Source organism: Musa acuminata, chromosome BXJ1-3 (genome assembly GCF_036884655.1).
Source record: "Musa acuminata AAA Group cultivar baxijiao chromosome BXJ1-3, Cavendish_Baxijiao_AAA, whole genome shotgun sequence".
NCBI lineage: Eukaryota > Viridiplantae > Streptophyta > Magnoliopsida > Zingiberales > Musaceae > Musa > Musa acuminata.
Window position 1 is genome coordinate 44,776,607 of NC_088329.1, and position 27,921 is coordinate 44,804,527.

Consider the following 27,921-nt stretch of genomic DNA (forward strand, 5'->3'; position numbering starts at 1 on the left):
TGTTTGTCCTGATGAAAGAAGGGGATCATAAGATGTGACATTTCTAGTGGTTTGTGATAAACAAATGAAGCTGAAGTCCTCTGAATGTGAATAACTTTTAGGATATCTATCTATAATATTGCACATGATATTGCAAAGAACAGTAGCTGCTGCTGCCATTATTGAGCTCTCTATTTTTCTTTGTCCTTTGGAATTGTGATATCCATTGAATTAGCAACAACAAAGTATTTAGTAAAAATATAATTTGCCTTTCATTTTGGCCCCATCTAAATACGACAGTTATATCCACTGTATTCCTGATCTCTCCTAACATCTGCTGAATAGATAGCAACTCCATTCCTCTGATGTTGCATATCTGCCAAGACTAGTAGTTTTTTTGTTTGTGCATGTAACACAATGTTAGCATGCAGCTATCCTTATCATTCTCATGAATCGAGGAACCCAATCAAATCCTCCTTTTGCAGATGAACATAAAAGCTAGAGCATATCCAGCCTCATCCATAACCTTTACGAGAGGATGATATGAGAGACTTTTCACTAAAACGGTCCCAAGAAAAAGCATCCACTACTACTTATATTAGACATGTACTGACCTAAATGCTCATGGGACTCACCTGACCTGATCTTGTTCAACATGAGAAATCTCACCAAGGCTGGTTTAAGCTGGTAGCCTTCCATCTTTGTCCTATGCGAAGAAAATTATGACCTGACAACTCTTGCAGGATCTTAATTTCAATTCGTCAGTGATCTCATGTCAGTATAACTTGGGACAGTAAAAACCATGTAAAACATGGAGGCGTATCTACTCTTTATAGCATACCGGTGATGGAGATAATACAAGAGAAAGCTTCAAGTGCCGCAATCTTACAAATGTACTAATCATCATTCATCTTTGAGATTAAACAAGTGCAAACCTCTTTAAGAAGATTAATCCCATCAGTTCAGAACTCAACTTGGCAGCTTCGATAACCTGTGCAGATTAGTTTATCATCTGTACTAATCATCATTCATCATTCATCTTTGAGATTAAAAAACAAGTGCAAACCTCTTTATGAAGATTAATCCCATCAGTTCAGAACTCAACTTGGCAGCTCCAATAACCTGTTCAGATTAGTTTATCATTTGTACTAATCATCATTCATCTTTGAGATCAAACAACAAGTGCAAACCTCTTTAAGAAGATTAATCCCATCAGTTCAGAACTCAACTTGGCAGCTACAATAATCTGTTCAGATTAGTTTATCATCTGCCCTTGAAACTATTGTTCAGAGGATCATCAAATATACCCATCTTTAAATTAACTAAACTGGTTAAAAGCTCCAGTTGCAACCCCATGCTCATTTCCAAATAAGTACCGAAAACCTCTGGAACATAAACCTAAAACCATGGTGCCTACCGACCGCAGGTTGATCAACAAAAAGATTGGACAAGAATGGCCTACTTTCAAGGTTTTAGTAAGAAAATCCTTGAATTCAATATAGTAGTATAATTGAAATCAGTAAATATAAAGGAGTAAGATGGCAAACCAGAAGTTAGTATAATAAATTTTATTGATACACTTGACCACAATCTTGTTGTCATACCATAAAACAAAATTTTACAGTAACAGTTTATCCGATTTCTGTGAGAATTTTAGATGAGTATGGTTGGCCAGGGAAGCACAATATCATAATATATACTGAACAAAAGCACTGAAGAAATGTCTCCAAACAACCGGGATGCCGGCTTACACCTTCCCACAACAAACTTGCAGCAACAAGAACCAAAGTGCACTCAGCTCTAAAGAAGATGCAAGCAAACTGTGGATGCTTAAGCCTGAAAAGAGATAGGAAATTGTTAAAGCCATATAGAGTATATTCATACATGCCTATATGTCAAGCTGCTAGACTAAGATTGCAATCTGCAAATAAAATTGTTTTTGATGATCTAAGAATGATAAAAGGAATAGCTGACCTCATCATTTTTCTCTCATTGAAATAACTATTTCACCTTCAAGATATCTATACATAAACATATAACGTCAATGAAATAACTCCTACTGCATGCAGCTCAAGCCAATGGTAGCCATATGCCCGATACATGATCAGAATCAGCTTCTGCAAAGAGACTGCATTTTCAGACCTGCAACACAGGATATATAGACAAAAAGACAAAAAGGAGACAAAGGTCCAGATCAACTTACAATAAGACAGAGCTCCAATGACCTTATACTTAGAAAGCTGATCATGCATTTATACGTGTCTTTCAAAACTTGACCTAGTAGCTTTTGTATTGACTTGAGTAAAAAGTGAATTATACTTTTCTTTGATACTTCTTAGCAAAGTCAGTCAGTTGTAAACTCTGTCTAAATGCCAAATACTTCTCTAAACTAGTTCCCGCCCACTGTTGACAAAAGCATTCATCAGAAGGAACCAATGAACTCAAAGGAAATGGGCCTTTTGGAGCTTTCTTCAAAGAAACTAAAAATCGATGACGGGGACGAATTCTCTGCTCAAGGGACAAGCTCAAGTACATCGGATATTTTGTCAAGGACTTCACTTCATTCCGTAGTTCATTAACTAGATACAGATATTTAGGCTTCAGGTTCCTCTCCAATGACAAAGATAATACCTGAAAAGAAGAAGCTGGATAATCAATCTCCAATAATAGATTCTCAACAGAAATAGATGAAAATTACTGTTAATATTAACCTGAGCAAGGCTTGTTAACACTTTCAGAATATCAGAATTACACATGCCGATGCTCCTGAGAAAGTTTATTCTAGGCAATATTCCATCCTCAATACTGTAATGGAGGAGTTGTGGATGCTTGGTGACCATCTTGACTATGCTATCCTTAGGAGCCCCTAATTCTTTCGACAGAAAAGAGAAGCGTGAAGTCCATGAATTGTCAATCCGCTGGACAAGAACCTGGGGGCTCAACTGCACAACTTTGCTGATATCACTTGTCTTGATACCAACCTCTTCAACCAAATACCTGACTGTTGGCTTCAATGAGTGCTCGATACTATAAGAGAACAAAGATGGGGCAGCAGTTATAATCTGCCCTATACGAGAGTGAGGAACTCCTATACTAACCAAAAAAGCAACATGGGACTTGAGATTGTTCTCGACAGTGTACTCCAGAATTTGAGGCTGCCTCATAAGTATCCTTTTGATATCTTTGTGTTTGACACCAACACTCAACAAGAACTCCAACCTTTCTTGAGCAGAAGACAAATTTATCTGAAGGCAAGGCATATGTCTCTCATAGATGGAAATTAAATGAGAATCTTTCAAACCAAAAGTGCTCAAGTACTCAATTAGGGGGAACCACTTCTCATCAAAATCTATTTCTTCTGCTAGTTTCTGAAATTTGCTCTTTGCAAAGTTACTATTCTTCTGCTGCAAGGATGGATACTTATTATAGACTCTTTTGTCACCATTAACTAAGGGCATGTTAAAAGAATCACAGATTAATTAGAGAATTAACCAGAAAAGTAAATAAACCTTTGCATTCTCCAAATCAACATGCTCCATTTCGTAAGATCTACCTAAGTTGTATTGATGATCTTTTTTCTTTGAGATGATTTCCCCATCAACCTTCAGCGAACCATTTGAAAGCCCGAAGTTTTGTGCACTTTCTAACAATCTGTTTTGCCGTCCTTTTCTCAGTACCTGATGTTGTCCTGCAGAATCAATATAAGTAGTAGCTGCAAGATCTTCTGGTCAAACCTGCTATACACTTTTGGCAGTACCTGGCTTTCCATTTGGTTCAGTTGAGTAAATCTTTGACAATTTTCTATCAGAGAATTGATCTTCAACATCTGAAAGATCATCCTGAAAAATTGAACAGTATAATTAAGAGAAAGAATCATATATCATCTATGTAAATAGACAATCCTTAAGACAAAAAAAAGTATATGGAAGTGATTATGGTAATGTAAAACCAATGACTGCCTGACAATGACTATGAGCTGATCTGAAAGTCTGATCCTGCTACAAGCATTAAAATAAAGTTTCCAACGCCAATTCTAGAATAGGAGACATAGTAGTATCCTATCCAACTGAATACCATCACAAAGATATCTTGTCAGTGATAAGGGCATAGGGCACGTAGGTGCACAACCTTCTCTTTGCACCGGCTAAAGTGTTTCTGTGGATATTGGTTTTTCCAAGTGCATGCAGGAAGAAAGTTGACATCTTAGTACTCCCAACAATGTCAAAGAGATAATAATGCAGACAATCATAGATGATGACCATAGTTTAAATACAACAACCCTTAATATCCCAACCGGGGTTCTCAATTTCGATGTGTACCACCCGATACAGGCGGTACATACCCGTCCAAGAGCTTCTCGGCACGCAGACGATCAGCTACTAGGCGGTAACAAAGTTTTGACCCCATATCAGGTGATATGGGGCCGTAACGGGTGGTAACGGTCGAAATCCGACCATTACCGTCTTACCGACTTGTATCGAGTTTCAAACGATCAATTTGACCGTTGGAGGCAACCTAAAGGGTTTTTAAACCCTTGTCTCCCCACTCTTTCAATTTATTTCACTCTCACAATCTCTTAAACTCTCTCAAACTCTTTTTCACTCATAATCTCGCTCTTATTCTCGTATTTTCACTCTCCTAAACTCAACAAAACAACGATTTATAGATAATTTAATATTATGGAAGGATGATCCGAAACGGACCGAAATTGTAAACCTTGCACATGGCTACTCCTCAAAGCCCCAAAAAAATATGTGGCACCATTTTTACCTAATTTACATTATTTTTGCTAAAACTATACTAATGTATATTTATTTATAACTTAAAAACCTTATCCTAACTTTTTTTTCTATTTTTTAAGTATTTTTGGAGGATTTTCAGCTCATTTTAGGCATACCATGGGTATGCCTTGGTACGTACTGTGCCGAGCAAGACTGGGTACGTCGGTACGGACCGAAATTACGAACCTTGGCCCTAACTATTTGGGGTTAAATACATAACTCTTTTTCCTACCACTGAGATTGCTTGTCATAATAAGAATGACATAATTGTATCGAGTTAGATCCAAAATGTCATAGATTTTGTACAAATTACACAAAACAAATATTTAACATAATAGTAAATGTGGAATATAAGAGGGAAAATAAAAATAAGATGGCGCAAATATGCAATAAGGGGTCTGTGAGAAGTGACTGGTTTGAAAGGAACATATAAAGATTATCCTTATCTAGAAAAGGGAACTAAAATTTATCAGATTGTACAGTGACTAAGTTTTCAGGATTTCCTAGGATAATGAGTTTACCATCAAGGAACCATGGCACTGGCATGTACAATTTTACAAGAAGAGGTAAAGAAACTATTAGTGTTGATCTGGAATACAAAATCGATTGAATCAAGATATTCACAAGCTTTCCAAGGCAAACCACCATGAAAGACATTTACTATGTCATCGGTGTTGAGGCTGCTGGACCATGTTCACTAGAGATCAGGGATGACACCAAAGAAATAGTTCTAGAACTAGTCTTTTCTGAGTATATCGACTGCCAAAGATGGATATGGGCGGCCTTTTCTCCCAGAACACACAAGGAATCATGACAGTAATGAGCTGGACATTAACATTTCTGAAGCTTGTTTAGGAAGCCCTAAAATATTTTAAAGTTCTCCAGAATTCTTCAGCATTGTCGCATTGTTCTCTTCTCCATTCTTCTGACACAAATTATTGGCTTATGGCAAAGGCGAAACACCACCTCATCCAACATTTATCTGCAAAGATCTTCCTAAAACAATAATCATATATCGCGGGAATCCCTCCCGAACGACAAAGAACGGAAGCAACAAACCTCCAGAATGGCCCCCTTCTATCTCACTAACAGCATAGCCATGATGCATGTGAATCCTTTTCCTGATTACTAGGAAACAAAAACCCTAGAAAATTTTAAGCATCAAACAGATTCGATTAGAAAGTGAGATTGAGCAAAGCCAAATTTCATAGCTAAGAGAATGGCTCATGTCATAGCACCAGATCATCACGAACTACTGTGCAATTTGATCGATCGCATGACAACCCAAAACGATCTTAGAGGACAATCAAACATGTAAATGTAAAGAAGGGGAGGAGCTCACTTCCCCTTCCTCGCTCTCGTCTTCGTCCTCCTCCTCATCGACATCTTTATCATTGTCTTCGTCATCGTATGGGGAGATCAGGCGGCCCGTCCGTGACCGGCGGGTGGATTTGAGGATGCGGGGGTTGGAGTGGGAGGAGAAGACGGCGAAACCGACGCCGGAGCGGCGGAAGCCAGCGGAGGGAGAAGGGAGGAGAGGAGAGGAGGAGGCGGAGAAGAAGAGAGGCGAGGATTTGGGTGGGAAGCATAGCATCGCCATTTCTGGAGACTTCTTATCCACATGCGAACAGAATATTCGCTGGCTGTTAGTATACATACTGCCCTGACGACGCCCTCCTGTGGTGTCGCCTTCAGCTCTCGAAGAAGCGCTCGAAACGAAACCACGTATTTTTTAGTGGGCATTTTATTGGGGTTATTTTTTTTCAATTTAAACGAAAATAACTTTGGTCTTTTACTAAAATAATTTATCATATTTTAAAATAAAAAATAATCATTAGGATATGATTCTAAAATTATTAATATTTATTTTATTTTTAAAAAAAATTTATGATAATTAATTATTAAAATTAAAGATTTTTTTTAATAATATCTCATCTATCAGGTCATTTAAGTTATAATATGAAGGCATTTTTCATTCGAATTAAAAGAATACCTCTAAGTAAAAATATTTATTAATTTCATTCGAATTTGAATTTAAGTGCGTATGATTTCGTAACTGAATCGTATTAACAATTAAAGATTTTCTCAATCTAATTTAAACGTTAAATATCTAAAAATATAATTATGATAGGATGATAAAATATAATAAGATTACGGTCCGTCGAGACGGTAATCTTCATAGAAATCTTGGTGGTGTTCTTGATTTTGCGAATTGAATTTGAGCGGGAGTCACTGTGATGCGACATGTAGGGTTTCTTTGCACGGAAGGGGGAGATGAGCAAGGGCCGGTCCACGGAGCCCTTGGATTTCTTCGTTTGGACCGTCGAGGTACCTTCCGATCGATCCTGCATCTCCCCCTATTGCGATGTGAATTTGATGTTGATTTGGTTGCTTGTTTCTTGCTGCTTAATCTGGATGATTGGTGCACTGTGATGTGATTCCCAATTTGTAGATTGATTGTACTATGCCTTGTAATTCCATGGGAGTAGAGTAGTTTTGCCTATTAATTTGTCAACTTACATTTCAAGGTCAGAGTATCACCGACGCTGACTATCAATCAATAGCAGGGTCTCCATTGGTTTGGAACATTCTGTTCCATGAGATAACTCATGTCGGAGAAGCATGATTGGGGAAAATAGAGGAAAATTAGTTGTACCCTAATTGTGAAATTTTGTTGTTGTAAACAACTTTAAGCTGTGGCCTCGAAGCCGACACGGCTTGGTTCGGGTCCGGATGATGGGGATCTCCCTGGGACGCTTCTTGAGACTGTTAAGGTGGCCGATTGCGGTGGTCCGATCGGGACGGGGTCGCCGTTTCCTCCGGGAAGGAACTCCTCGCCTGGGCGTTTAGTGGGAGACCTCCGCCTTCGCACCTGCACAAAGGTCGGATCGAGAGCGCTCGGCCCGACCCCTCCGACGATCAAGTTAGTGAATAATCGCAGAGGTTTTTTTATCTATGTTGGTGTCCTCCAATCCGCCTCCCCTTTTTCCTCGAAGCGCGAGGCTTTTTATAGTGAGGATTACCGTTACCTGATATGCCTGCCCGCAGGGAGCAGGATCGTACTTCTGGTAGCGTCTGACATTGTCGTTGGCGTGGCGTGAGAGATCGAGCCTGAGCAGGGTGTTAATGTGCCTTGGTAAGCGTTCCGAGCAACGTTGACCAGGTGCTGTCAGGTCAACAGAGGCGTGAGGCATCATCTGGGGTAGCTGATGTCACGCGAGTCTTATCGTAATTATTACCCTCATCATATCTGGATTCAAATTAATCTGTGCAATTTCTTCTTTTGTTGGTTGTCACCTTGGCATGTGTGTTATGGGAGAAATTGGTGGAGGGTTAATCTGATCAACGACATATGGGGTTAAACCGCATAACCAGATTATATACTTCTCCTGCCATCTTCTTAGCCCTTCTTAGTCATGTACGGGGCAATGATCAGGTTGGATGACTTGTGCTAGGCCCCATATTACGTAGATCAACCTAACCTCCAAGTTAATGAGCTTATTCTTAAGAAATCACAGGAATCAGAAATGCTTGGAGCTTATTCTTTATAATCAGAATGCGCACCCAACAACATGTCATCCTTTATCATCATCATCTGTGTTCATCAATTAAAATATTAAAAAAATATTTTCATATTTTTATTAATAAAACCGATAATATTAGAATAAATAAACTTAGATATTTTACTTTCATAATTATAAGATGATAATATATAATTAGCCCGTTAACTCTCGTTCGTTTTGTGTACCATGTCAACACTGAACGCTAGTCATCACTAGTTAAGTTCAATGCATCATGAGAGTCCTCTTTTAAGCTGGCCCGAGCCAGAAATAGGTGGTGATCCTGGTTGCTATGATGCAGCTCCGGGGACCATCCGAAGCCAGCCTAGGGAACACCAAAGTAAGTAGGGTGGGGATTGGGATGCCTAGGAAGGACAGGCATGACAAAGATGGAGCAACATCAAGCGTCAATGGCCACCATCACGTCATCCCTTCCAATAACTCCCGGACAAAAGGAGTTCAGGCAGAGCTGCTCACCGAGCCCAATAATTATCCCCTTCTAAACTCCGGTTTTGTCCCCAGCGGCGATGAGACCGCCAAAAGTACCGCCACCGGTGCACAGTGCAGTAATGTGATCGACTCATGCCTGGGGAAGGAGGGCGTCGTACCTGGAGCTTTATGGCGATCTGGATCGTTCGTGGCGTCGGCTGAACCTTTTCTTCTTCATCGGGTCCGCTACGGGGTTCAGATTCCCAGAGCTAAGCATATAGAACAAAGAACCTGAGGCAGAACAGTAGCCACATTGATCTGATCCGGTGAGAAGTGGAAGCTCAGCAAAAAGGAGGATAAGAGGACAATCCATCACATAACCTTTGATTCTCCTCCAAATGCTAACCTCCATGCATGTCTTTGGAGCTGCTCTCATACTTTAATCTCCCTTGCAAAAGTGGCTTTGGCCCTGCCCCCGTCCACCACCCCCAACTTCTTCCCTCTTGGACTTTGCATCCCTCCCATGGATTCTCCTCTCCCCCTGCACATCATTGAGGACTGCACGACGTCATATCAGATATAAGCAAAAAAAAAAAGGACAGCACCCATCTCCTATAAATGACTCTCTCTTCACTCGACCTGTTCCAAGCTGATTCATGGGGAGGAGGCACAGCAACCAACCAACCGTGACGCAGTCGTCCATCGCGCTGCTGCAAGAGCGATTCAGACAGCTACAGAGAGTGAAAGAGATGAGGGAAGAGAGGGAACAGCAGCAGTGTCGCCGACCCGTGTGGTTCATCCATCCCGATCTAATTCGTCCGTCCAGGCCTCTCCGTGGTCCTCCGCCCGGTTGGTTCGATGACCACAGCGATCGCTCGGGTTCGCAGTCCACCTCACCGTCAGTGAGCTCGTGGCTCGATCAGACCGCCGCACGCTTCCCGGTTTCCAGCAGCGAACCAGATGTCGACACCACTCTTCACCTGTAGTCATTGAAATGTCAGGTCCAACTTCCAGTTCTCCCCGTCATGGTCTTGCTGTTGTGGAGTGATGGCAGGACTCTCTTTCTTCTTTCATTCTATCACGTAAGAAGAGCAAAGAGCAATGTTAGTGCGATGTAAATACTAGGGACTGATACTAAGGAGATCCTATGCTTTCCAGCCTCATGATAGGAAACTTTCAATGTTTGTGTAACTCATAAATTTATGACAGAAAATTTATGAAAATTTAAGTTTAATAACAATGAAAGCCTCAAAGATAGCAGTCATACTGACTCAGACGTATTCCATCTATAACTCATGTACAATGTTAATGCATCTCTAAAACATTGTAATGCATTTATAACCAAATTGAGGTTTAACAAAATGCTTTCTGGCATGAAGCTGTAACATAAAGGAGGTTCACCCTCCTCAAGAATAGATACTCGACTTACTAGAGACCTTGTTCACGTATTTGCCATTCAAGAATATAACACCATATCAGAAGAATAACATGAAGCTAATAGATCGATATGAAGCTAATGATCTCTAGGAAAAATTAGCAAGTTTAGTCCTTAATGAAATACATCTGGTTTCACTATATAAATTAGGAATCAGATATTGAAGAGTAGAGGATATGAGTTAGAAGAAAAGGCAATAAGAGAGAGTGGGAAGCAGAGGAGGTGGCACCATACTGGAGACAGAATGACTCAGCCAGGCTTAAAATCTTAGTTTAACAAAATTCACAGACATCTCTAACAATGGACGATACCTCTACAACTTCTAAAAACAGAAAGAAGTGAGTTTACTATTTACTTTCTGTAGCAGTACTGTGGTGTGAATGGCACCAGATAATAGCTGAAGAAAAACTGACCCATAATAAGCCTAAGAACATCTTTCAGACCAAAAATGATTCAATTTAAAGCTCAGATAAGGACAAAAAGACTACTCAACCCTCAAACCAAACTGGTACTAATATTATCATATATCGTACTCAAAACAGCCCTCAAATGTTGCTGCATTATCCTTCTAACTTCACGCATAACATGAAGCATCTCATTCGTCAACAAGGATTGAATTCATATGCAAATCGCTATTACATTTTATACTAACATTAGGTATTCGGAAGAGCGAACATTTATCAAGGTACTAAGATCAAAGTCTGAATTGACCGTAAGGTTAGTTCCATCAGAGCTTTACCTCATTAAGATAGAAGAACTTTTTGAAATTGTCACCAGAAAAATATTACTCAAAACTAATAACATCCTAATCAGAGATGGATTACAAGGACAGATACAATCTAATATTATCTAAATTCTCTAAAATATCAGTAACTTAGACAATGTTGCAATGTCAAAAACATCTCACAGGAACTTAACCTCTTCTTCAAGTGAGTGAGACTAGGCAAAAGCGTAAAACAACTTGTATTCAAGAACCATATATATATATAGATACAGATATATAGAATGTGTGTCTGTGTGTGTGTGCGCTTTAATTTCTCGATGGTCGGTAGGTGTTCTGAATGAAAACAAAGGCATTAAAGGGAAAGATAACTTACCGATGAATTCTTCATTGTGACACTAAGAGAAATTTTGCAATCTGACCAAAAAATTTGAGCACCTTTAATAATCCATGTTGCTAAATTAGCAGTATGCTGTATTTCATGCAGAAGAGCTGCAGGCACCATTTGTCCTCAACTTCCAGTAAACAGAAGAGGTCTAACACAAGAATACAACATGTTCTAGAAGTTATTCACCATCAACTACCAATACATAATTTGTTTGAATTCTTGATTTGTTTATTGTACTAAATCCCAAAGTTCAGATGGCAAAAGGCAAACTTAGTCATTCTCATAGTTGAAATGTTAAAACAACAGTATCTGACTCCTGAAAGCTACCAATATAATGGTCAAATTCCATTGTCATTAAATATATGGGTCACTGAAGGACCACCTCTTGATAATATAGATGCCCTAGAGCAGATCCTAAAATTTAACATGATAAAAAATATGTTTTTTTTTTTTTTTGCAGATTCCATAATGTTCATTGCCAGATGAAGATTACCTCTTTATGAATTTGATCATATAAGATTTTTTTTTTTTGGATAAACATAAATATCAAATTCTATTATATGTTAGATCAACCTAATGTCAAGGTTCATGGCATGACTCTATTGATTGCATAATATTAGAAATAAACACATACTCCAGAGAATGTCAGTTCCATGACAGTATCTAGCTCTACAATAATATTAGTATATTCAATTTCAAACGGAAGTGTAGTCCCGTAATACCATTACAATCTGATAAGAATTCTCTTGAACAACAACAGTCGATATTGGTCTGAAGGATCTTACCAATATAAAAAGAAATGACCATAATATAATTGGTATTGTTGTTTGATCTTCTTTACCAAATCAGCTTCTGGTGATCATGGCCATAACATAATTGACTAGTCAGCACATAACCAATGTTCCATTTCCACTATACCATGTTCACAAAGGCCATTTGGACAGCCAAAAAATGATGATTATTGAATCAAGCAAATAGACTATTGTTTCTACCAAAGCACTCTATCTAAATTTGTCATTTACCATTGCATTAGAGAAAGTATTGAGCCCAAGAACAAATCCATATGAGGCATTGGACAATCTAGATTAACTATCCACGAAGAATCATCAGAAAAATCAGGAATATGATAGATTACCAATTTTTGCTCCAAACCATGGCTCTTGAATCTGTTCCACAAGAACATGGCTTTCCAAGATCTATAAGAACGGCAACAGCCTTGTCGTAGCTTGATCTCAAGGGAATACAGCAGAAGAGTGTTCGTGAGATTGTATCAAGATCTTAAAGAAAGCCCTCTTGATTCGGAACATTTCTCCTGTCCAGTATCTCCAATCTATGAAGAAAGGAAATCATACAAACTAGATTTCTCAGGAGAGCATTTAAAATAGAAACTACTCGTGCCAGAATAAATCAAACCCTACCTTTAATGAACAGAAAAACCCTGAATAAGGGAAGCCCTCGAAGGAGCAGAGTCAGAGGCAAGAACTCGGTTAGGTTGCCGCAAGAATGCAGCATGAGATGCAAATCACAGTGTTCCATAATCAGATACCTTCCGCGCAAAGAAAGAACCATCAAGAGTGACATGCACGATTTCTTGCGTTTCGCCCATCAAAGAAAATGCATTGATACAGATCATCCTGATATAGATCCGCCTCGCAAAGGACACGCGATCAATCCTCCAACCTCAAAGAATCAAATGCAATATGAATTTCTTGGTCGGAATCCACCATTTGAAAACGCCGCTTCTCATACAATGGATGCACGCAAGTTACGGACCTCGAGCACTTGCAGATACTCTTGAGAAGCACCTCGAAGGCGCGCTGTCAGCAGTCGTGCGACAGACGATAGCATCCTCCCGGAGAAAAGGGCAGCGAGGGGGAGCTACTGTGATCGGATGAGAAATAACATGGAGGTATCCGATGGCATCTTGACCCACACCGCCATCGTCATGCTCCCATGGATGGTAGTACTACGCGGTCCTCCCTAAGTGCAGACCATTGGTGGATGCACCATACACTGCGGCGGAGACCACAAAACTTAACGCAGCGGTAAAGCCGCGAAACTTCAAGCTCTACGGCTGCGGCCAGCGATGGCGGCGCGAAGAGGAAGAAGAGAGGATAACTGTTGGAATTTTTTTTCCCTCAAATTCTTAATTTAATATAGGTTTACTGTTTGTTGTTTTTGTTGTTATTAGTAGTACGAATGTTTTTGAAAAAAAAATTTATTTTTTTTATATAATGCCTTAAGCTTAAAAAATTCTCCTCGTGATTATATAAAAAGATTATTTTATTTTTACTTAGGCCATAGCCCCAATCTAATCACACCTTCGCTCGAGCTTGGCTACTCGATTTATAATACTTTACTAACTCATCAGTTTTTACTCGTTCGTTAACACTTGATTGTCCTGACGATGCTCGTTAGGAGTTAGTAGAGAGAGCGGTTCTATACATGGTGAAGGGGATAATTAATCCTTTTGTAAGAATTATAGTAAAAATGGATGACCATATACATAATGGAGAGAGGTGGTTAGCCCTCACGCAAAACTATAAATAGAGTAAAACAATCGCTACATGTGACAGCGATGAAGGGAGGCAATAGCCCTCACACGAAGGTTACAAGCAAAGGGGGTCGACGAGGCATCGCATGAGGCCTATAGGCTATGGTATATCCTCACGCGAGGGTTGTAAGCGACAAGGATTGATAAATAAGGTTACAGACAAAGACAAAGAAGGATGGAAAGGGAAGATGACATCGAATGTGACAAAAGGTGGTACCTAATATGAGTAAAATAATTATTTCTAAAAAAAATACTATAAAAAATTTTCAAACTTAGGTGCTTTGTTGGAAAAATCTAAAGTTATGAGTTATTTTAAGGAACCACCATTATTTTATTATTATTATTATTATTCTATTATTATTATTATATTATGATTACTTTTAGAAAATACTCTTATTTTAGATTTTTTTTCAAAAAGTAACTTTTTTATTTTTTTTTTCAAACAATACTCTTAATTTAAAAAATACTCAAAATACTCCTCAAAATTTTTCTCATCAAATTTATTATTTTAACTGATATAGTGTCTTCGTTTGGCTTACGTTGTTTTCTAATATTATTTATTATGTTTTATTGATGTACCAAAAAAATAAAAATTACTAAAACTTACTTAAACAACATTGAATCGTATTTATTATTGATTATAGATCATTATAATATTATATTTTTAGGATTTTAGTTAACTTATTTGAGATTATGAGTCTATTTAAATTATTTATGATATTTTTCAGTAGACTTTATAGTGTCTTGTTGTGACAGCTAAAATATTATAACAAGTCAAAAACATTATTACAGATGAAAATTTTTTGAAGGATAGTTTATGTATTTTTTTAATTAGAGGAACTATTTAAAAAATAAAATGGATGTACTGATTATAAAAACCTAAAATAAGTATTTTCTAAGAAAATCATATATATATATAATAATAATAACCTAAATCCATTATCAAGTAAAGGAAACATTAAATCCATATTAATATTTTAATTATTTAGATATTTGTATGTTGTTAATATGTGATCCATGGGTAGCATGTTGAACCGGTCCACGGTCTGCCATTTCCGGTTCGGACTCGGTCCGCAGAAGAAATTTTCCAAGGGTTGAACGGGTAACGCTCCCTGTAGATGCTTCTAGAATCGGCGGACCTATATATAACATCCGATGAACGGAGGCGCGTTGTCCCCGCGATCCAAATATTGATCCGAAGACGCGAAGGCGTAGCGTCTCCGTCTCTCCCCTTTCGCCCCGTCCATCTCCACGCTCCCGAGTTTTCGATCCCCTCCCCCGACGAGAAATGGTGAGGCATTGTCTTCCCCAAATCTAATTGGTTTTACGCTATCTGCGTAGATCTGTAATATTTCGATTGATAATTAGAACCTTGATTTTAGTTCCTCCTTTAGGATCGGTCGTGTGGAATTCGAATCTGCGATGCGTTAGTCGATGTCGATTTATGTTGAAATTTTAGATTTGTTCCTTTCTCGAATGAGTAATTTTAAACAAATTGGTGTTTGAGTTCGGCTGCGATAGAGTACGCGTCAGATCCATCACTAGGCGATCATCGGGACCTTGTTTGACGATGAGATCTAATTAGGAGACCAGGAGATCTACAAAGATGATCGGTGGATTCAACTATATGTTTGTGTTGAAGCTGTTTATGATGAATTTTTCATTGTGCGCATTGATGGCTCTATTATTGCTTTGGCCCTTGACATAGGGCTAGTCACTACACAAATCTCTCTGCGTGCTTGGTTGGGGAAAAAGTTGTAGAGGGGTTAGAAGCCTTTTAATTTATAGGTAATTATCATCAAAGTTTACTCCTGTAATGTGTATCTCGGTGGAGCGGGTTCCTGATGGAGCCAAGTTTACTCTCTGTTTGCATGCTTTGGTTGGTCTTATATTTTATCTAGTTGCCAATGGATGGACAACTGAGCGTGAAACGTAATCGATTTAGTGGATTATTATAATTGGATTGATGGAAGCAATTTGCAAAAGTAAATTTTGACTTAGATTTGGGATCTTATTTTTCAAAGATGAGTCGTATGCTTAATTCTGTGACTGATCCACCTTCTAAAACACGGAGAGAAAAGAAAATTGACACATCATAACTTTGAATTGGAACACATTGTATCGTAGACTCCTAGTTGAAGAATCCAGTGCAATTGTTCTGTTCTATGGTAAGTGTAGGTTTCAAAGAGCTTGTTTATGTTGAGTAGGTTGCACTGGACATTACCTTCTATCTAATATGCTTAATGCTTTTCGAAGAGGCTTACATATTGCCAATTGGTGGTTGGGAAAATAACAAAATTACTTTGAGAATATGGTGTTAATGAACTTAGTCTTTGTTTGCTGGGAATTGCCATGGATGCTTTAAAATGCTTGTTAAGTCAATGCATTCTATTCTATGTTGGACACTGATGCTGAATTTTTCTCGTTACATGTGGGCTATTTTCAGACTATATTACAGTACATTTGCTGCTTACACTTTCACATAATTTGTTTTTTTTTCTCTGGTCACATGACTAACAAATTCAGTGCAACTTCAAAATACAAATTATGTTTTGGAAGAACTTGATATTTTCTCTGGTCTTATAAGTTACAGTGAGATATATTAGTCATGTGGAGGGCAATATTGTTCTAACTATTTCATGCTAGAATAATCATGGTATGATCGGCGGATCCGAAAGGGCCACTAGCCGGTGCTGTCATAATCATTACTTACTTTTTCTCCTATTTGTGCTAGCGCTTAAAATTCTGGTGGCAGTTGTTATTTTGCTTTCATTTGTGTATATATGATGATCTGACTGTTTTCTACAGACTACTTCAAGGCGCCTTGCTGACAGAAAAATACAGAAATTCCAGAAGAATATTACAAAGAGGGGGTCAGTACCTGAGACAACAGTAAAGAAGGGAAATGACTATCCTGTTGGTCCTGTTGTGCTTGGGTTCTTCGTCTTTGTGGTCATCGGATCATGTATGTCATCCTAATCTGATCTAGTTGATGCTTTATTAACCTTTGCCTATAGCTACTGCTAGTTAGAATTTTCATGCAGTTTAATCTATGTTGTTTTGCTTGTTTACTCTTCTATTTGACCTCCAAGATGACTAATTAGCATGAGATTAAAGTAGATAGAGAACAAAAGTTGACTAGTATATTCCTGTATAGAAATTCTTGATACTTCTTAATTGCTTACTTGGTTTTTTCCATTGAAACTTATATCCTTTTTTTGTTGGCCCTTATTACATGGACTAATTATATATTATCCTTTGTAATTAATTATCTTTAGTATCACGACCCCTATATTTTTAAAAGTTACAATGAGATCCTTATACTTATGAAAGTGAAACATTTAATCTTGTTTCTCTTTATGCCATTGACTATGTTGACAGAATTATCAAAGGATTTACCACTGGACACATATTGATTCTGTCTCATTTCGATTTATCACTAAACATGTGTGACATTTTCGTCAGTAAAATCGACATCGTGAGAAAAAAATAAAATTAAATATTTTATTTTTATAAATAAAAAGATCTTAATATGATTTTTAAAAATAGAACGATCAAAACATCGGTGAGGTGCCTCATAGACTTCGCCAATATAAAACTTAGATCTCTCTTTTTCCAATTGATGCTTATGTTGTAAATGATGTTGCGGAAGTTAAGTTGTAGTGAAGCTTGTTGTCCTGGGCAACTTTGCCAGCATTGTCTTATGTTTCACTAGGTGATTTTATGTTTCACTAGGTGATTTTAAGAGGCAAGTGTCATGTAGACAAATTTACGTTGACGCTTCAATTTGTCCTGGTAGTATTGGCTTCCTCAGTATAGCATGATAAAGTCCAGTAAAGCAATAAAAGAAAGCCGTAAGGCTGTCTTGGAATAGCAGGATGCTACTTTGTCCCATTGGCCCCATTTAATAGGAAGTTGCTTGAAATCTATTTGGTTGTTACAGTCCAATTCTTTACGAGAATTTTGCTTACATGTTCGCATGATATTTATGAAATCCATTGATGATACAATTTGTTTTACTTTCTTTTTCTTATATCTCTTTTGACAAATAAAACTTAAATAATTTCTCAAATTACTAAATCGAGCAGAATTTTGCAACAGAAAGTATCCTTAATCACTTTGTTGAAGTAGAAAAACGTTGATCTTATCCTTTCAATCCAAATGGCAATGTTTTTCTTTTTTTCCCCCATTACTGAGTAGTTGCTAGTTGTATTTCTGAAACTAACTACTGTTCTGTCGATCAGAAATATTATAAATTTGAGCACCGATGTGTCTACAATGCTGATATATTTCTTTGTTCGGTGGGTTGGCAGCTTTGTTTCAGATAATTAGGACGGCAACTAGTGGCGGGATGGCATGAAGCGTAGGGGACAAAGGAAGCCCTGCTCAAAGTATGTGATGGTTTAATTTTCTCGGAGACAAAAAAGAAGAAAGAAAATGTGTTATGAGATTGCCAAATCTTTAGTCTATAACACATATACAAAACATTTCTTGACGTCCTTGTCTTCCTTTAGTCCAACTGCTAATTCTGGGTCTATATTGAACTCCATTTTCTCATACATGACTTTTCTATCTTAATGATATGACCAAAGGGACCATCTTGTATTTGACCGGAGGGGAATCTATGCGAAACAGCTACGAGGTAACATCGCCACTGCCAATGATGAATTATGTTAATTTATCGAGACTAAACGTAAAATTTTCTCAGATTTCATGATCATGCATCCTAGTCCTCGATGTTGGTAAATAATTAAATGAGCCACTTTGATATGTTGTTAACGAGAGCTACGGTAGTCGTAAAAGGGTAATCGTAAATTTTTTTTTTATGAGCAGTTAAATAATGAAAAAAAAAGACAACCAAGCAAGTTAAGTTCCATATTGGGTAATGAAGTCTTCATGACAAGAATCTAAATATAAATTAACAAAAATATTACGTCCTTGTTCCAATAAATAAACATATCGATAGAGATCAGTGGTAGAAACAATACCGGCGGCTGCAGCGTTACATGAATGAAACACACCTTTGGGTGCTCCACGAGGGAAACGCCGACGTGCGTGTGTTCAGGACACGTCGACGGGCTTGAAGAGGAAGAGCAGCGACGCCGACTGCTGCTGCTGCTGCTGCCTCCCGCCCAGCCGCTCGTAGCAGTCGATGGAGAAGAGCGAGAGGGAGAGCGACAGCGAGAGGGAGAGGTGGGCCCCGTCGGAGCCGGCGAGCCGGTCCAGTGCCGGCCCGATGCAGAGCCGGTAGAGCCGGCGGTACCCGCCGAGCGCGGCCACCACGGACCGGGTGGCCCCGCTTCCGCCGGCCGCGTGACGGTGGCAAACGTCCTCCCACACGCTGTCCCGGCGGCCGACGGCGCTCCAGAGGCGGCACACGCACCCTGCCACCGCCAGCGACCGCCCGTCGAGCCGCCCCAGTATCTCCGCCAGCAGGTCCACGTTGTCGTTGATAGAGAAGGCCGTCCGTCGCCTCCCCTTTCTCCCCTCCTCCTCCTCCTCCTCCTCCTCCCCTTCCTCTGCCAGTTCTTGGGGTGGCATAGTTCCTTCAGTAGTAGCAGAAGAGAAACAAGAGAGGAAACCCAGAGTCCTCTTATACATAAGAGGAAAACGTTGTGCTCATTAATGGTGGAAGGGGAAGGGTATCTGCAGCAACGAGGAGATGGGGCCAAGAGCTGAGAGATGCGTTACGTGACCTCCCCATCGTATTCCTCTCTCTCTCTCTCTTCTTCTTCTTCTTCTCCCGAGAAACGCTGGGATGAATATAGTATTGGAAAGGTCTTCCAAAGTGGATTGGCATGCACATATCGGTCGCATCAAATTTGGCCGTGCCCGAGCGCTTTACGTGACGTGCCCACGTAGCGTAATCTCTCATCGACTAGCCGTTGCTGCTTTCTCCCCCACACACACGCACACACACACACACACAAAGAGATAGAGAGAGAGAGAGAGAGAGACGGGAGAAGAATGTAATGATGAATAGATGAATAAGAAAGAAGAAAGTGTCACCACCTACAGACATCTCAAGTCAGCCATGTCGAACCTACAAACTAGGCTTTAAATGACTAGGATTAAATGAGACGCGGTTTACACGGATGGCACGCACCATGTTCGAGCCATGGAGAGTAGGTGGGAACACCAAACTATCATATTGGACTCCATTCGAGTACCAAATTTGCTCATTTTAGAGAAAGATAAAAAATGAGTGGATATAAATGTTATAAAGGAATTAATTAAGATAATACAAAGACATCAGATGAGATGAGAGGATGAGTTGTCACATGCTTATTGGCTATCGACATGGATCCATGGATTGGTTGTCGTGCCTCGTGTGCACTATTTTGACGCATCAATAATAATCAATCCATCATCGCTGCTTCTTTTCTTTTGTGTTTGTTGGGGTCTTTCCGATGGATTGTAGGGCGGATGAAGACGTGAAAGATGAGCGACGCCGACGCCCCTTCCCAGCTCAGACTCCTGCAAACCCTCATCATTGTGTCCGAGAAGGATGCCCTACACTTCCCCATCTCTTTCTTCCTCTTTTACCACCCAACACGAGGAAGATCTCGGTGGAAATGATGAGGGAGATCTACTTCGACAGGGAGGCGAGAGACCACATGCTCGTCTCGCCCATGGAACATTCTCATCATGGAGAGAAGACAGATTCCTGCACGCACAAGGGGAGAAAGGGAGGAGTCCAAAGGCCCTCGCCACTCACGTGAGTGACAGCCTCCGTACCCCCGGAGGAATCCCTGCCGATATATCAATTCCGTGGAGCACAAGTCAACAGCTGCAGGAGGCCCGGCCACCATGAGGACACCGAGAAGGCCAAAGAGATCGCTCGGCTCAGGCCTAGGGCTCAGCACCAGATAAGGGTTGGCGTCTTGTAAGGGTCGAGCACAGTGGGTCACAGGAAAGCAATGGAACAAGTAAACAAAAAGATGAGGTGATGTGTGTTGGATTCTTTCAGCGGGCCGCTCGTTAACCGTATGTGGCTCATAATTTTACTGGTAAGAGGCAGTGCACTGCCCTGGTGGCGGCAGAGAAGTGATGGTGTTTCTACGATGGTGGCCGGCTATGGGGTGGACGCGACGCCGGATGTCAGCCGACGCGGGTGGACAACGCAACGGGAGGGAGGACGAATAGGGTTTACGGCTTCCGCCCCTAAAAGGACGATATTGCCCTTCGGCAAATAACTATTTCCGATTTATATCCTTAACCGCAATATTCCAATTTCGCCTTATAAAAATCTTTTATTTCCGTTAATATCCTCTTATTTACGTTTTTTGCTCATAAAATTTGGCATTATTCTTTAAGCAGCCATAATAATGGAAATTTAAAATATCAATGATCCTTTATTCTTAAAATACTTAGGCATATACAATCTAATTATTCAGAGTGGTTCTTTCTGCATCAAATTATTTAGAGTGGTTTGAGCATATACAATCTACTTTAGGTGTATTAAATTTGGATCTATCATTACTTGTTGAAAGACCCGTAGACATTACTTATGATAACACTATGGATCGAGTAAACAAAATGAATACTTATGAAAGATCCAATATGCTTAGTTTGATACTCAAAAGAATATTTAATGGTTATTAAAGAATATTTCAAGATGGCAAATAAGTCATTTGCCGACATTAGCGTAAAAAGGCTTACTATAACTCAATATGATAGTATTAAAGGAATTAGATATCATATCCTCTATATCACGACGGTTGTATATTCTATATTTTAATGAAGAAAAATATTTTATTATTTTTATTGTTGACTTTTTAAGATATAGATATATATATATTTAATATACGAAAAATCTCGAGTTATTGATATCCTTATGTGTACATAAGTCAAAAAGTGAATTTTATGATAAATATATTAAATCAGATCAATATCTTAACTCGTTTACTAAATTCTTAAATAGATAAGATATTTGTACTCAATATTCATGATACCAATAGTATTATAGTAGAATGGTATTACTGAAACGCATAATTATACCCTTATGAATATGGTTAAGAGTACGATGAATTTTTCTTTTATACCGGACTTAATATATGGTGAATCTCTTAAAACTATTATGTATATTCTGAACATGATTTTTAGTAAATTAGTTTCATCAACTCTATTCAAATTATGAATAGATAGAAATAAGAGTGTTTAATTCACATGAAAATAAATTAGATCTAAGAACTATTTTTAGAAATCAATTGTACGGTGATGCATAAGAGACCCTCTAAATACGAGCAACTTATAAGTGGTGATGCATTTTTAAATAGTTATTATAATTGACTTTATTACTTGCAAAATAAAAACTATTTATTTTTGTTATCTTGTTTTATTATTATGTGAGCTATTTATTGGAAGTGCGAGGGATGGGTAAGCAGCGTCAGCCAGGTTTACATGAAGTAACATTTCTCTCACTACGTGAAGTCGTGAGAGCATGATTGGGGTTCCGATCGAAACGCTGCGAATGACCAGCCATTTCTCTTACAATGGACCAAAGAAAACTACTGAAACGATTCCTGCCTGTCACCACAAAGCTACAGTTTTATTTTCTCTCTCTAACAATCATTTACAGCTTTGCAGTACTATTATTCACTCTCGGAAAGCTCATTTGGATTCACAATGATTCACATTTCACGGCCCTCTGCTCTGTCTTCTTGCCGATATATGCTTAACGTATCCATGGTTGAAATGGTCGGTACAACACCCAACCATCTGAATCAATTTGCATTTATCAGATTCAACTTCAAAGAAAAGAGGCAACTGAAGATTTTTCATTCAATTATAGCATCATCTCATTGTTTTCATCCACAATCCCAACATAACTATTTTCTTGATTTCCAAGACATCCACATAACAAAATCAACATGAACATGAACACATTAACATTACCATCTGTCACTGAAAAAATATAATTTTGTATGAGATCGGTTCTCGGTTATGTCGGATTCCACCAGCATTTGAGATCAACTAATTTTGGTATGTATTCCATCCAAGTACAACAACTCAGGTGAGTCCAATACAAAACAGAAACGATTTGCAAAGGATTGCTTTAAACTTTAGTTACAAGCCTTTCGTCAAAGTACAACAATACACAAGACAGCATGAAGGCCAAGATTAGCAGGCTGAAATTGAAATGTCCCATAAATATCAATATCAAGAATAAGATATTTTCACAAACTAACTTTTTTTTTTTTTTGCCAACTATAAACATCCCTTCACGGAAATTCCAGGATCTCATGATCCATGAAGACCTTCGCATAGGTGTAACTGTTGCTTGAGAGGATGCAAAGATCTGCAATGTAAATGAAGGAATGGAGTGGCTTTTGCTTCCCTACCTGACTTGTGAATGCAGGGAATGACCAATGTAAATGTTGTGATGCCACCTTTCAGCATTGCTTCTAACCGGACTGCTCCCGTTCAGGTGTACTGTCAGGAGAAGGCTGTCGCTCAAAGGTCTCGACGTGGCAGAGCGTACCACCAACTTCATCAGCAAAAGTTATCTTTCTCCCTTTGCGAACACCATTAACAGAAGCAGTTGATTTGTTGTCTGCTGATCTCTGTCATTTAAATGACGAGGTTAATACCGAATAAGAATCAAATGCTCAAATTTTGGATACTGCCGGATTGAGGTTTTGTCAAGGAAACGGCGTCACCTACCATTATTTTACAGAAACGATTACAATCCTTTGTCATAATAGACAACCACTTCTTTGTGGTCTTTTCGAGTTCTGAAGCATTCTCAGCAGCTGCCCGCATCTGTCCATAAACAAATGCAAGCTATCAAATCAAGTCATGTTTAAGCATTCATTAGCAAACGGCTTGCTAAATGGTAAATTGCAGGATAAGATTTTTGGAACAGTTCAATTCTCTCAATGAGCATAAGCATCTGGTGGATATCTGACGTGCTGATACAGGAAAACAAAACTAACATCTGATATCAATGTCTGTTGTTGAGTAACACAAGCATGTAAGCTACAAGTAATCAATACAAAAAAAAAAAAGTACTATATCAAAGAATCAGTTGCTTCAAAAGATTGAACTTAGTGATTTGGGTTTGTATAGTCGAATGTCTTAGCAAACATCTCACAACGCAAGAACATGCCTGTCATAAGAGTAATTATGATACATAAGTATTGTCAATCCTATTTCATAGCTATTATTGGGGGAAAAAAAAAAGAAGATAAAGCAACCAGAACCGAAGGGATGAGCACTCAAATTTGACATGGTAAAACAAACACAAGGCAGTCTTGTACATGGTTTTTTAAAGCTAGGATGTCAAGGGTGTGAACAATGAATTGTTTGAAGTAGATTCCAGAAGACATGCATTTGTTAACGTGGGAAAAATGAAATAGCTATACCTCCTCAGCAGTAAATTCAGAGAGCAGGCAAGAAGGAGCTTCTGAGCTAAGTGTTTCTTCCATGATGTTCTTCATGGAATTTAACCCCTTCAGAAGTTGCATAGCAAGTCTTTCTATATCATGCATCTGCCGCTGTGAAAACTCGATGGCCTTCTCCATATTCATGTGAATTGATGAAGTCTTCATGCAAGAACATGGCATCCTGCCAGAAGTCTCTGGTGACTTGACAATTACTTTCTTAACAGGAGGGGGAGGACCATTAGATTGGTTCCTTGGCTTTTTATTTGTTTGCTCAGGCCCCAGACATTGTTTAGCTTCCTTGGGACCTAGAAGTGAGGAGGATATCCTTGCCTTTATCCATTTCTCGCATGAAAGCCTCTTCCTTTTAGCTAGAGATTTTTCTAATCCAAATGGAGCACGGTGACTATTGACAACGATAACAAAAAAAATGTATTAGTACACGGATACAAATACAATGCTTACCAGTTGGTTGACTGACATCTTGTAGATCAATGTCCCTTAAAGCCTGGCAAAGTTTCTCCTGAGAGGTTGGAGACATGGTCTGCCACAATGTAACGACAAAATGTAAGCTCGGGAGATTGAGATTTAAGGACAATATTTAACAGAAAATGCAAGTAATCAAACCTTCCTATATGATAATAGCTTTTCGGGAGGATGATCCGCCAACGACTCCTGATCACATTCAGATTGTTCTTTGCTGATCACAACTGAATGAGATATTGCAGTTATAGTTGGCTGATCTGAAGTAGCATCAAGCTTTTCTTCCACTACACAAGACAAGTCTTCTGTGTCTTTCAGTAAATCATCTGTGCATTGCAGACCATCACTTGAAATTATACACAGAGGAGATGCTTTACGAGAGTGGGGATCAAGTTCTGTTGATCCATCTGAATTAGAGAAATTGGATATTTTCCCAGAGAAATCAATTGCTTTCTCTGCTTGGCCATTAGAAGCATTTTCCAATTTACTGAAAGGATCTGTCTCCTCACCAGCATGTTGCAACTCTTTGGCCACACCGAAGCATGTCTTGGAGAGTGGCAGGGAGCAGAGCACGCTACCAGCCATCACATCATGAACTAGATCATCACAACTATGATCTTCCTTTCCGGATAAAAATATTTCCTCCAAACCAAATACTTCTTTACACAAGAGGTAATGCTCATCAATCACATCGTTTGCCTGACCGTATACTGGCATCTCTTGTAGTGGTGTACCATTAGCTAAATCTTGAGTATCCTCATTTACCATATCGACAGCACAGATAAGTTTTGCTTCCATTGGTTCATAACTATGGCATTTAGCTGAACAATTTATCTGTTTTGATGGGTTCTTATCTGTAATCTCTTCAGGTAAAATGCTTCTTTTCTTATTTCTCCTATTGTTAACATGATAATTGTCTGCAGGGGCAGAGATGGAGTTGGGACTGAAGCCACTGAGAGGAACTCTCACATGTTTTAAGCCATTTAGAGGAACTCTAACATGTTTTGATTCTTCCAAAACTGATGGGATGACATCCCAATTTGGAATTGCCGAAAGGTCCTTGGTTCCACCAATTTGTTCTTCACTAATTTCAGGAACACCAGGATAATTTTCTGGTTCTCTATAGTTAATGGAAATCTCACAAACACAACATACTGGATCTTTACTAGCAGGAGCAAACTCACCATTCTCCCCACTAGATGGCTCTTCAGGACAGACAGGTTTTGCTATAAAACTAGCAGTTGAATTCCCAGAAGCACAGGTATGCTTATGCATCAGAGCATCATCTTCAGACCTCTCAGTTTTAACAATGTTGTATCTAGGACTATCAACGAAAAGGTTATTCTTTAGCTTAGAAATTGACAAAGAAGAGGCCTCACTATCTTCAGTGTCTTTCTGAAACAGATTGGTTGATTGGGTGCCCTTGACAGCATGATCATCTTCAATTTGGTAATCCAATGAACAAGTATCTACAATCTCACCTTTAACATGATGAACAAATTCAGGAATGGCAGTACAAAGGAGATCACCATTTACAGAAGCATTAGAAGAAACCAGAGAATTACTGACTTCCATATAGTGTGTCCCTGCATTCATCCCAATGTCATCATAAGAAATATGATAAAAGAACAGAAAGAAATTTATTATGCGAAGATGGAACTTGCATCTTTTTCCAGAATTTATCAGCCAACTTGCTCTTGACTTAGTGTTTGCATGGAATATAGAAGCAAAGGCAAAGTAGCGCATTAAGGAAAATATAGAGTAAATGAATATCTACAAGTCGAGACCTCACCTGCTGTGTTTTTCACATCGACCTCTGTAGCATCATCCTCTGAAACCCTTCCCTTGGTTGATGCATTAGCTTTTACTACAGGTGACAAATCTTGCACAGGATCACAGAACCTACAGGGTGACAATGTATCCACCTTCTTGGAAACTAAATCATCTGAACACAAATGTGCACGCTTTGGTCGCTTCTTGTCCCGAGCAGATCCCTTTAAACGCTTCAGTTTGATAAGGGGTTCCTCAAGGTCATATTCCTCCTGTTCCAGTTTGACATGTTCGTGATTCTTCATCTTGGATTCCCCGGAAGTCGAATGGCATCCAGAGTCAACTTCTGAGGAAAAATTACATTTTGGGGCCTTCCGTTTCCTAGCTTTGCACCTTTTTCGCAAATCCTTCAAGGTTATGCCAATGGCACTTTGTTCATCAGCGACGCTATCAGAGAGGGTGTCGACATGATCACTAGATTTGCAGGTAAAGCCGTCATCCTCTGACTCGAGCATCATAACTTTTACCTGCTTGCCTACAGCGGGATCACACTCTTTCTTGTGCTTCTCACTTGCCGCAGATAAACCTATAATTTCCACGCCATTCTCTTCATAGATGACACGTACATGTTTGAGTCTCAACGATCGTCTTCTCGGGTGGTTGACATTATGATTTCTTGAAACTAAATCCTCCATATTTGAGCAGATAAAGATTCGAGCGTTTGCAACTATCTAACTCAGCAAGACTGCAAAGCACAGACCGACTTCCTCTCCCGGCAAAAGGGTCTCTTTCTTTCCAAGATCAATCCTGCGGCATAATGTATCCCTTTTCCTACCAGTGACAAGAACAAGCAGAAAAAAGTGCAAAAACAGAATCCATCAAGATCAGATTGCCAGTGACTGTCTGATAATTTAGGATCACGCACCCTGAAACCTTTCAGCGGATCTTGAGGCCAATTCGTGATTACATACACCAAATCCTGGAACCATATGGTATCGGAATTCCAAGTACTGTGACCTGGAAAGCATCGAATCCATCATAAATGCAACAGCACAACCGATCTAATCAAGCGATTCAGATCTGACCAACAGACCCAGACAAAAGCACCGAACCCCAAAAAAGAACAAAAAATTCGAAACCCTAGCTCGAAAACCCAAGAGAAGATCGAGCCGAAAAGGAACAGTATCCGAGGGAATCCGAGCCGGGGGGATCTTACCTTGATGGATGTGATCCGCGGAGGAGATGCGGAGGCCGGCGGCAACCGAAGAGGAAAACCCTAGTTGAGCGGAGGCGATCGCCCGGGGGTACCGAGGCGTCGAGGGCGGGAAGGAAAGGAAAGTCGATGCGAATTTGTTTAATAGGAAAATGTTTTTCGCGCCAAACTTTGGCGGGAACCCGGATTTTAATGTCGGCTCCCGCTTCGAACACGTGGGTTT

At 39.3% G+C, this 27,921-nt stretch overlaps 4 protein-coding genes and 1 long non-coding RNA gene across 7 annotated transcripts; 1 reads left to right on the plus strand and 4 right to left on the minus strand.

Annotated features, from left to right (window-relative positions):
- Nucleotides 1-1,518: 1,518 nt before the first annotated feature.
- LOC135634180 (transcription termination factor MTERF9, chloroplastic-like) lies at nt 1,519-6,391 on the minus strand. 2 transcript variants are annotated; one of them, XM_065144475.1, is made up of 7 exons: nt 6,103-6,391; nt 3,737-3,818; nt 3,489-3,667; nt 2,691-3,380; nt 2,183-2,610; nt 1,954-2,096; nt 1,519-1,815 (listed from the first exon to the last, which is right to left on the minus strand). In XM_065144475.1, exons 1-5 carry the CDS (start codon nt 6,358-6,360, stop codon nt 2,293-2,295), a joined length of 1,527 nt encoding a protein of 508 aa, XP_065000547.1. In that variant the 5' UTR covers nt 6,361-6,391; the 3' UTR covers nt 1,519-1,815; nt 1,954-2,096; nt 2,183-2,292. The 2 variants fall into 2 exon arrangements, with proteins under 2 accessions (XP_065000547.1, XP_065000539.1); XM_065144467.1 differs by having other exon boundaries at nt 2,691-3,383.
- A 544-nt stretch (nt 6,392-6,935) lies between these two features.
- On the minus strand, nt 6,936-13,419 carry LOC135634187 (uncharacterized). 2 transcript variants are annotated; one of them, XR_010495263.1, is made up of 6 exons: nt 12,712-13,419; nt 12,429-12,623; nt 11,282-11,441; nt 9,131-9,824; nt 8,929-9,040; nt 6,937-7,260 (listed from the first exon to the last, which is right to left on the minus strand). It is a non-coding gene; the product is annotated as an uncharacterized LOC135634187 (long non-coding RNA). The 2 variants fall into 2 exon arrangements; XR_010495262.1 differs by having other exon boundaries at nt 6,936-7,260; nt 8,929-9,824.
- Nucleotides 13,420-14,999: 1,580 nt separating this feature from the next.
- LOC103979870 (uncharacterized) lies at nt 15,000-18,425 on the plus strand. Its single transcript, XM_009396098.3, has 3 exons — nt 15,000-15,138; nt 16,656-16,812; nt 18,161-18,425. Exons 1-3 carry the CDS (start codon nt 15,136-15,138, stop codon nt 18,205-18,207), a joined length of 207 nt encoding a protein of 68 aa, XP_009394373.1. The 5' UTR covers nt 15,000-15,135; the 3' UTR covers nt 18,208-18,425.
- A 300-nt stretch (nt 18,426-18,725) lies between these two features.
- Nucleotides 18,726-19,573, minus strand: LOC135634192 (F-box protein SNE-like). Its single transcript, XM_065144496.1, has one exon. The coding sequence runs from the start codon at nt 19,446-19,448 to the stop codon at nt 18,909-18,911; it is 540 nt and encodes a 179-aa protein (XP_065000568.1). The 5' UTR covers nt 19,449-19,573; the 3' UTR covers nt 18,726-18,908.
- Nucleotides 19,574-23,058: 3,485 nt separating this feature from the next.
- LOC135634200 (uncharacterized) lies at nt 23,059-27,805 on the minus strand. The gene is made up of 7 exons (XM_065144514.1): nt 27,702-27,805; nt 26,508-27,502; nt 24,860-26,301; nt 24,698-24,776; nt 24,215-24,615; nt 23,514-23,612; nt 23,059-23,413 (listed from the first exon to the last, which is right to left on the minus strand). The coding sequence occupies exons 2-7, from the start codon at nt 27,178-27,180 to the stop codon at nt 23,255-23,257; spliced, it is 2,853 nt and encodes a 950-aa protein (XP_065000586.1). The 5' UTR covers nt 27,181-27,502; nt 27,702-27,805; the 3' UTR covers nt 23,059-23,254.
- Nucleotides 27,806-27,921: the final 116 nt, after the last annotated feature.